The sequence below is a fragment of the Molossus molossus genome, unplaced genomic scaffold (genome assembly GCF_014108415.1).
Source record: "Molossus molossus isolate mMolMol1 unplaced genomic scaffold, mMolMol1.p scaffold_m16_p_11, whole genome shotgun sequence".
NCBI lineage: Eukaryota > Metazoa > Chordata > Mammalia > Chiroptera > Molossidae > Molossus > Molossus molossus.
Genome location: NW_023425346.1, coordinates 57,310,323 through 57,320,256, shown reverse-complemented (window position 1 = coordinate 57,320,256; position 9,934 = coordinate 57,310,323). Strand labels below are relative to the sequence as shown.

The window sequence follows — 9,934 nt, the reverse complement described above, 5'->3', positions numbered from 1 at the left end:
CGAACTACCCGACTCACAGCCTGTGTCCATACCCCACGACATGAATCCCACTCAGGCAACTAAGTGACCTACAGTGGGCTGCAGCAAGAATCTGTAGACCATGCTTTTTCCAAGAATCACTTACAGGGACCTTGCTGTGGCCAAAATTTCCTAGAGGAGTGGACCTTCACTTGGACATATATTTGAAGATGTGAGGATTTAAGGATTCAAATTGTAGATCTAAAAAGTCTACAGAAATAAAATTTTAAAAGCCCCTTTGAAATTTATGTCTCTGTAGTACATGGTTTTAACACAGCAGCACATTCAAATTTTCTAGATTTCTTAACTACATTATTAAAATTAAAATGACCCTATTATTTACATATTTAAATGGAAGAACATTCTTCCTCCCACTTTCTATATTCTTTGCCTATTTTTAAAATATTGAGCTATTATTTTTGATGCATTATTTTTATACTCTTTCTCTCTTTCACTGTCCCTTCCTCCCTCCCTCCACAAACTTTTACAAGAAAATGTTTACCTACATTCCTCCTCCCAAAGAGAACTTAAATATATTTTTATATAGTCTCTGTGCTCTCCAAACTGGTTTGCCTTATTGTTCCTTTTGACATCCAGCAAAACTACAAGTAAATAATGTAAATAAATGCATTCACTTTTTATAAAAACAGATCAAAAAGTGTTCTACCTCAAAATTATTTGAAGTCAAACTAACAAAGATTAAGTCACTAAAGTCAACAGGAATTCTTAAAAATGAGAGCCCACACATTTTAAATAGCATAAAATATATTAGTGTTAAACATTTTTAAAAATTATCTTGATTATTGGACCTTCATAATGCCAAATAGCCCATTGCATTTCAACACTATAAATTGCTGAATGTTTCTTCTTATTCAGTTGTTGGTATAATAAAATCTTTGTTTCTTCCATAATCATATTTCGATAACATGGAAATTTACCTCATGAACCCAAAGACGTTTAATTGCTTCTTTGGTGTCTGTTGTTTCTGGTCTTGACAAACACACCCCCTGAATGACACGTGAGAAGTCACGGAGGTTGAACAGGTAGTGAGATTTAGCTGGAGTGGGCAAGAGATTCTTCATTGCTTCTTTATACAGATTCATTGTACCATTTACAATTTGTGTGGTCAAATCTAGAAAATCGTCTGGAAATTTATAACTTAAAAAAATTTTAAATAAAAAGAAAAATGTTAGTAAATATAGAATTATGAAATATAAGCATAAATATTTTGCATGTCTAACAAAATTTTTATTCTGATTAAGTCAATTGATTTTGTTTATAGAATTACCATTTCTTATATAATAATAATAGAATTTTTACTTCTTTTAAAGTTATTTTCCATTATTTTATGTTCAAAAGAACTCCATGGGTAGCAAAACCAATTTAATGGACTTTTAAACTACTTAAATGAGTGAACATAATAGCCAACCAAGGAAGCCAGATTATATAACTCAAATCCAGGTTCTACTAAACAAATAAGTCCTAACCTTTTTCACTCCCTGGCCTTCTCAACTGCTTATAGATAGAATCCCTGAACAACATTAATGAAACAGGTATTTTCAGAGAAAGCAAAGGAAGAAAATAAAAATATAGAAAAATAAGGAAAAAATAAAAAGGAGAGTTAAAAAGAAAGTTAAATAAATAGTGAATCAGAATAAAGAAGAAGAAAAAAGATAGGGAGGGGGCATGATTGGGGTAGAAAGAACATGGGGCATGTGCTGTGACCAGGAATCGAACTGGTGACCTCTTGGTGCATGGGTCAACGCTCAACCGTTGAGCCACACTGGCTGGGCACATGGGGGAAACATGTTAATTTGAAAAAATGATCTATATTTAACCTCTACTTTGACAAGGAGCCTGCTGTCCTCCTGCATCGTCACGGGACAGGGCAAGAAAGGACGCTTTCCTGAGCTCGGACATCAGGGGCCGAGACCTGCATTGCTCAGGTCTGCTAGACTCCTCACGTCGCGTAGAGAAGCACTGAGTGTTCAGGGCTAGGGGGCAACATTTCCCCGGGCACAGGTTCCAAGGCTACACTCAGGCCTGGACAGGGGCACCCCCGAGGAACTCAAGACTTCTCTCTTAGAGGTATCAAAGTCACAGGATAAACCTGACATATCTTTCCACCATTAACTATACTATGTGGTGAAAATTCAAAATACTGATAATTCCAACATGAACATATTATACAGCAGAATGCAAAATTTGTATGGATTTTCAGGTTAAAATCCAAGACTTCAGACCGAAAAAAAAAAAGAAAGGAAAAAGAGAAAGGGCTCCTGTTTGCTATGCACCCATAACCTGGAGCTGGCGCAGTGGTAACCTGGAGCTGGCACAGTGGAGGGGAATATCACCCACTATCTTTTCCTCACCTAAGGATGCTTTTGTAGAAAAGTTTAAGGAGCACTATTGATATATTTTCAAAAGATTTTATTTCATCTTAGTGAAAAAACAAACACATTTTAAATTACTTACCAGATTTTTAAATGCCAGGTTAAGATTCTAGAGAAGATTGTAAACATGGATTTATCACTAAAGTCATTGATTGTTATAATATTGAAATGTCGCATGTATCGAGGAGTTACTGGATTTCGACCACCACCTATATATTAAAAAGGATACTGCTTAACAATGTTGTTAATACATACCAGAGTATTTTCTCTAATTAGAGCATAAAATAACTTGAAAGATGGACAAATGCGTGGCACACTGAGAAGTTAAGAATAATCAGTTGTTTGGACAACCCTGACCTCAAAAAAGTATCCTCCTCAAATTCAAGATTTTGTTTTCTAGTTGAATTATCTGAATTAGTCAACTAATTAGGCAAAATCTTGGGTCAGATCTACGTCACCAAAGGAAACTCAACCAGACAGAAAGAACAATTTGCCACCTTCTCTAGGACCTATAGCCCGAAGCAGTAAATTGTGAACATCCTCATTACAATACAATATTAAGCTACAATATTACACAATGTTCATATGAGGTAAACCTGAATGACCTAACTTTAGGGTCCTTCCCAAATGCCTGAAGTTCAGCACAATCCTGGCATATGGCCCTATTGTTTTCCCACATCTTAAATGAACTTCCCCAGGGTGAGTCTATGTGGTTCATATGGCTGCTACATGGGCTGCTCACATTTTAAAAAATTGGGAGATTGTCTCACTTTCGTGAAATGATGCTTACATTTTCACATATGAGGCTTTAATAACTGACTTAGAATATAACACATCATTGTACCAAATTGATCGATAACTATTATTTTTTAAATATAGGGACAAATTGCAATCGTGTTTCAAAGGGATTCTATTATGACATCTTTGGTTAAAAACTGATTTTAAAAGTGTATAATATCTCTAATATATATTTAGCATAAATATATATAGGTTCAAGTTTTATGTTTGTTTAAAACAGGAAATCTATATTTTGTGTTTATCACTGAATTATACAGTGCTGCCTCTGAAAACATAAGTAATGAGTGACAGCACATAACCGGTAGTCTACAGATCGAAACGGCTATGTGTGCCTGTGCATTAAGATGCACACAATGAGCACTGATGGACCTGGGCCTGCCGAAGAAGAGGAGGAAGAGCAGGTGAGAGATTCGATCCCCCAGCTCTGTCTTCAAGCCTTCCTCCCAGAGAACATTCAGAAATGGTGTTATTTTAAAAAATGGGTTCCAAGAGGAAAAGATACCTCACGGATTCAGCCTGATTTTCTGTCCAGTCCCTGAAGAGGCAGGGAAAAGTGGACACATAGAGGTGACGGAGAGGCAAAATAGAACTGATGTCTGAAACCGAGGAGCAATTGTCTTACTTATGAGAGGGAGGGAGGGAGTGGGGGAGAGAGAGCGAGCTGTTAGCAATCACTGACTCCGCAACTGTCTACATTACAGTTCAGAGACAAAACCGAGAGATTTCCAGAAGAAATGGTACATCGAGAAAAGGAAATTTTAAAAAATAGAACACCAGCTTGAGTTCCGGAAAAGAACAATTAAAGCTGACCAGTTAAGCCAGTTTAGCTATTCCAGCCTACAAAATTTCTTCTACATAGAGAGTCATTTGAGTTTATAAATTTCTCTTGGAAAATGTACAGGATCTCTGGGAATTAATTCTTTGGCCATTTTCTACCTAAATTCATCTCAACAGCCTGTCTACATCCAGAGACTCACAAGAATGAGACTAGACAGGGGTAGAGGAAAGGTGATGCTTCCTACAGTTGAAACTTTAGGAACAACATGGAAGAGAGCTGCCCAGAGGGATCTGGGATCTCAGAATGCAGGGACAGGAAAGGGAAAGCGAAATCTCATGAGGTGGGAGAAAGGGGATTTGGAAGCAGTGGTGGAAGAATGGCCCCAGCCAAGGCAACCCACTCTGCAGCCTTGACCATTGTGGTACACCCCCTTAGGTCACAATGTGCACAAGTAGAAAATATATAAAGACAAAACACTGTAGCTCAAATTATTCACTTGTGTTTCCTTTTCTCCAGCTATCCCTTTAGATATGGGCAGAGTGATTTTCAATCTTAATAATCACAAACTTAGAAAATGTACCTGGAGGTCCCATAGCACATATGATTTGAATGTCCACTAGTTTAATCATAGAACAATCTTTTAGGTCATACCAATTCCAGTGATCTAACCACTGTCTCAATAACTCAATGGGGGGTTGAGCCCCATATACCTCCCGAGCAGGCATATTGACATCGTCTACAAATACAACCTGAAAATGACAAGAGAAGAGGTATTAGGAAATATTAACATCGTATTCTAGTGTCCTATTGTGTTAATAATGTTGAGGGAAAGAATCAGACCACCATCTATCAGTACTGTAGAGTACTGATATGGGAAGTGATGATTTCTTTCCAAATTCAAAATAATATCTCTTAGCATCCATGCTTTTAAAGAATAGGGAGACAGTTTTTTGTTGTTTATCTTCAACTGAGGATATTTTTGCATTTATCTTCAGATAGAGCGGGAGGGAGAGAGGAGGAAAGAGAAACATCAATGTGCGACTGGGGCAGGGATAAACTGCAACCGAGGTGCGTGCCCTTAGTGGGAACCCAACCCAGGACTCTCTGGTCCACAGGCCAACGCTCTAACCGCTGAGCTAAACTGGCCAGGGCAGGAGACAGTTTTATTACTAACCTTATAGGTTAAGAGTTCAGGACTTATTAATCCTTTCAAACAATTTCTCAATATGCCTTCTCTTTTTACCTTGTACAACTTCAATACATGAGAGCTCTGGCCAGTTTTGTTCCGTGGTTAGAGCACTGGCCCACAGACCAGTGAGCTGCAGGTTCGATTCCAGTCAAGGGCGTGTACCTCGGTTGCGGTTTGTCCTGGCCCTAGTCAGGGTTGTGCGGGAGGCAACCAGTCAACGTGTCTCTCTCATATCGATGTTTCTCCCCACCCCCCTCCCTCCCACTCTATCTGAAAATAAATGGAAAAATATCCTCAGGTGAGGATTAAAAAAATATAAATAAATAAATAAATAAATAAATAAATAAATAAATAAATAAATGATAAGGTGTGGTTTTGAAATGAGTGTAACCTCTGAGTGGTGAATCTGAGAAGGTTGTTCTTGGTAGAGGAACACAGGTAAGTCCATTGATAACTGGGATGTTTACAGGTCTAGAAAAGCAAGCAGCAAAGACTCTGCTAAGTAAAAATGTTAATGAGAGAATTGGGAAGGTAGATAATTTCCCAGATGAATATTCTACTGTTAATTTAAAGGGCAACTGCTTATTTTTGATGTCGAGTTGTCTAATGCATAATGTATATATAAATATAAACACATTTTTAAGAGAATTTCTTAATCAAAATTTGTGTTTAAAAAACTGTACGGAAAGATGTCAAGCCCCAGTTTATCTGGTCTCCTTGTTCTGACTGTAGCAGTGTACAGGAATATGACCCATGCTGTGCCATATGTATGGAAACAGAGCCATTACCATTCTTTTGCCCAAAGGAGGTCCAAAAACTCCCTTTCTTCTTTTGTCCAATTTTGACATGATAATATTCTGAGTTTGAGCTGCTGTAGTTTGTGCTGAGAAGTTAATTAGCAGAGGCTTGTAGGTTTCTTTATTGAGTTGATTTAAAAGGAAGTTCTATATAATAGGAAATAAAATGAACCATAGTTGGACTTATGTTTTGATATTTCAAAATAAAAGCTAAATATCATTGTTGACAAACTTAAGTTTAACCTGAAAGTATCTTAACAATGTAAAAGGAGGTGAAATCAATAGAAATAACAGTTAACCATGTCAGTGGTGTGTCTCTCTCTGTCCAGGCCCTGTCCACGCAGCTTCTCTGTTTCCAGAACCACCATGTAGATTACATGTTCCATGTAACATGAAGTCACAGGAACTCAGAGGTTGAGAAACTTGCTTAAGGTCTCAGGGATGGGGCAAGAACTCAGACTACCATTTGTATTTCTCCAGAACAATTTTCTTTTTTATGTAGCTTATTATCTTTCCACTTAAATACCAAGTTATTTGATTATAAGTTAGGAAGCTTAAATAAAACAATTGTATTTTCAAAATGGAATTCTCTGGAAAGTCGGTGCAATCACAGTGATTGTTAATCAAGATGTGTTCTACAAATCATCTCGTAGAAGAATAATGAAATGAGAAAATGTTTACAATATATTAGGTAGAATAAAAAGCAGATTACAAAACAAAATACAAAGTATGTTTTCAATTTTGTGAAAAGCAATGTTGTTTTTGCCTGAGCGGCTTATTGCCTGGGTTGAATTTGCTGGAGGTACAAAACGTCGAAAGACTGTTTCCATTAACCACCTCAGGTCTTCATTCCCTGACTCTTGATGATATCTTGGGTAAATCCCTTAGCTTTCTGTACACTTTCAGTTATTTTTTTTTTAAATCCAGGCCAAACCAACATCATGATTTTAAATTTCAGTCCAAACTCTTCCCGTCCCTGCTTTTGGGTATTCCCTGATACATACAGCGTTTAGATGATAATAAAGGTGCCATTTCAATTTGTTGCAAAAGAGATGATTATTTAATAAATGATACCAGGACAATTATTTGACTATTTACTCAAATGTGCTCCTATAGAATTAAACAATTAAATTAAAATAATGAGAAACGGTACTGTCATAAACAGGGATGCGGATTGACTGGAAACCTGTGGTGGGGGAGCCCCTTCACTCCCCTGCCCCTCCCCTGTCTCCCTCCTTTCCCAAGGCTGGGCTGGGCGGAGGGCAGAGCAAAGGAAGAGCACAGGCCCCATTGGTCCGGCCGCCCGCCGCTCTCGTGCGCTGTCAGGGCGAGCTTCCAACCCCGGCTGTCTGCAGGAGCAGACGCCAGGTCCTTCAGCTACGCCAAGGGGCACATACACTGCACAGTTCTCTGAATAGGGAGCGAAGGGGGTTCCCTCGCTGCTGTGGGCAGTCATCTAGAATGGAGTCTCAGGAAGACTCAAGTCCATCTATCTGTCTTCCATACGGTCCAAATGACTTACTTGCCATGCAAAAGGCTGGGGTGCTACTTACTATTAATTCCAGCCAGCTTTCTCTCTTCAGAAATCTGAAACTAGAGACAAGAACTGGTCTTGGCCCTGGCCGGTTTGGCTCAGCGGTTGGAGCATTGGTCTGCGGACCAGAGAGTCCTGGGTTCGGTTCCCGCTAGGGGCATGTACCAAAAAAAAAATGAACTGGTCTAGGATCAACATGACCCCCTAAACTCAAGGGAAATCAGGCCATGTAAAACTACTGAGATTTGGGGCTTTATCTGTAATAGCAGTTAGCATTTTCTTAACTAATGCACAACGGGTATGATTCCAGTAATCATTACTAAATTACTAAAACATTACTAAAGTCTTTTTAGTAAAAAATTACAAAATTGCTTATTGTTACATATTAACCATTCCAATACTAAATAATCGAGGAAATTAAGTATCAAGTATAATTACCTAGAACATCTTTTCAAGGGATATGAAATTTTCCATCCTGGATAAGTTAGTTTTATTAAAAAACCTAAAAAGGGACAGTAACCTTGTGATATAAAATGGCATATCTTTAATCAATTTTCTAAAATAAATAGGCAATTACGCAACAACCTTTCTGGTTCCAACATCAAAATATTTGAGTATTTAAAAATATTAACTCTACTATTTCAGGGGGTTTTAAAAATTCTCAGGAATACTACACACATTTTAATATGTAGATTTCTACAATACTCACAATAATGTAAACACTCTTTCCAGTTCCTGTTGGTCCTACAAATATCGAAGGCTTTTGATGGGTGGTTAACAATTCCATTAACACCGAGTATCGAATTGTGTCCAGAGTTGGTACAATGATTTCATTAAACATCACGTCCTTAGGAATGGGAGGAGCGTCTGCCAATTTCTTTATCCATGGTTCCCATTTTCCTATTCCCTGTTTATAATAAACAGCTAAGTAGGAATTGTTATGTCATAAAATACTTTTAAGACCTCTGTTCTCCTGTTCCATTATAGAAAAGATGAAAAATCAAGACCAAGAAACCCTAATATTTATACAGTTTTTATATTTTAAAACATTTCACCCTGATGTTTTAAACTTAAATTTTGTGTGAAATTAAGAAAAATCTAGGCTTTTTACATGAAAATGAAATTTTTGATGCCTTGAAACCACTGATTATGCCAACCCAAAGGTCAACTCTTTTTGTCAAATGTTAGATTCTTTAATGGCATTCAGAAAATTGGACTAGTCAATGGATTAAAGAGCAAAGAAATTCACTCAATAAATATTAACCAATATAAATGTTGTTGTTTTTTTTCCTACCTAGAACATCAGCTGTATATTACTTGACCTTTTTTTTTTTTAATCCTCACCTGAGGACATTTGCATTTATCTTCAGATAGAGCGGGAGGGAGAGAGGGAGGAAGAGAGAGAGAGAGAGAAGCATCAATGTGAGAGAGACACATCAAGTGGCTGCCACCCACACAACCCAACCAGGGCTGGAGACAAACCGCAACCGAGGTACGTGCCCTTAGCGGGAACCGAACCCGGGGACTCTCTGGTCTGCAGGCCGACACTCTAACAGCTGAGATTTCATTTCATTTTAATTGTGATTAAAGAAAAACAACACCTAAAATTAACCTTCAACCATTTTAAAATGTATAGTTCAGTGGTGTTAATTATACTCACATTGTGCAACAAAGATCTAGAACACATACGATTTCATAATATGATACTGTTATGATGAATTAACATTGTACTATGTCTTTGCATCCAACTAGTTTATGAACTGAAATTTTTATTTTCTATGACAGTGTTTATAACAGTACGTTTCAAAAATATCATATTAACTTTCTTTAGAAAAACACCACAGCCCTCTCCAATCTTACGGAATGAAATTCAAGCCCCTTGCCAAGCAAAACACCTCAGAATTCAGGTCCGTCCTATGTGCCCCGCAGCCCGCTTCACTGATGGGCCTGCTGGCTCCAAAGCCGCCCAGGTCCCTGGGCCGTACCCTTCTGGCCCTGAGCCTTGCATGACCCTCTTCTGCAGAGGCTGGGAGCACGGGGGGCAGCGCCGCGTTCCTCGTTCGTTCCCTCTGGCACAGTGCTGTGCCTGCAGTAGAGCTATTTTTGAGGAGGCTGAATTCACATCAGTCTGAAAATTGTATTGCAAAGACATTTCTAGAACTTTCTAGAGCTGATGACTAAATAATTCACTTGCCATAGTTTGAAAATGCAGGGTATTGTTAGAAATTAAAGATGAAGCGACAGTATCATTTGATTGGCAGGAAGAAGAATCTCTTCTGAGGTGAACTTGGCAAATACATCTCCAGAGTCATAAAAATTAAAAAATTGATGCAGTAATTCTTTTTCTAGGAACATATTTTAAGGAATAATCAGATATGAATACAATGACTTGTGTACAAGAATATTGAGCAAAGCAGAAAAACTAAA

At 37.9% G+C, this 9,934-nt stretch overlaps 1 protein-coding gene across 1 annotated transcript in view; it reads right to left on the bottom strand.

Annotated features, from left to right (window-relative positions):
* Positions 1-9,934, bottom strand: part of DNAH7 (dynein axonemal heavy chain 7) — a 211,659-nt gene that overhangs the window by 97,612 nt on the left and 104,113 nt on the right. The window contains exons 36-40 of the mRNA XM_036253338.1: positions 8,217-8,414; positions 5,965-6,120; positions 4,568-4,736; positions 2,494-2,620; positions 957-1,176 (exon numbers count right to left, since the gene is read on the bottom strand). Of these exons, the coding sequence (XP_036109231.1) occupies positions 957-1,176; positions 2,494-2,620; positions 4,568-4,736; positions 5,965-6,120; positions 8,217-8,414 (870 nt within the window). The remainder of the gene's footprint in view (positions 1-956; positions 1,177-2,493; positions 2,621-4,567; positions 4,737-5,964; positions 6,121-8,216; positions 8,415-9,934) is intronic.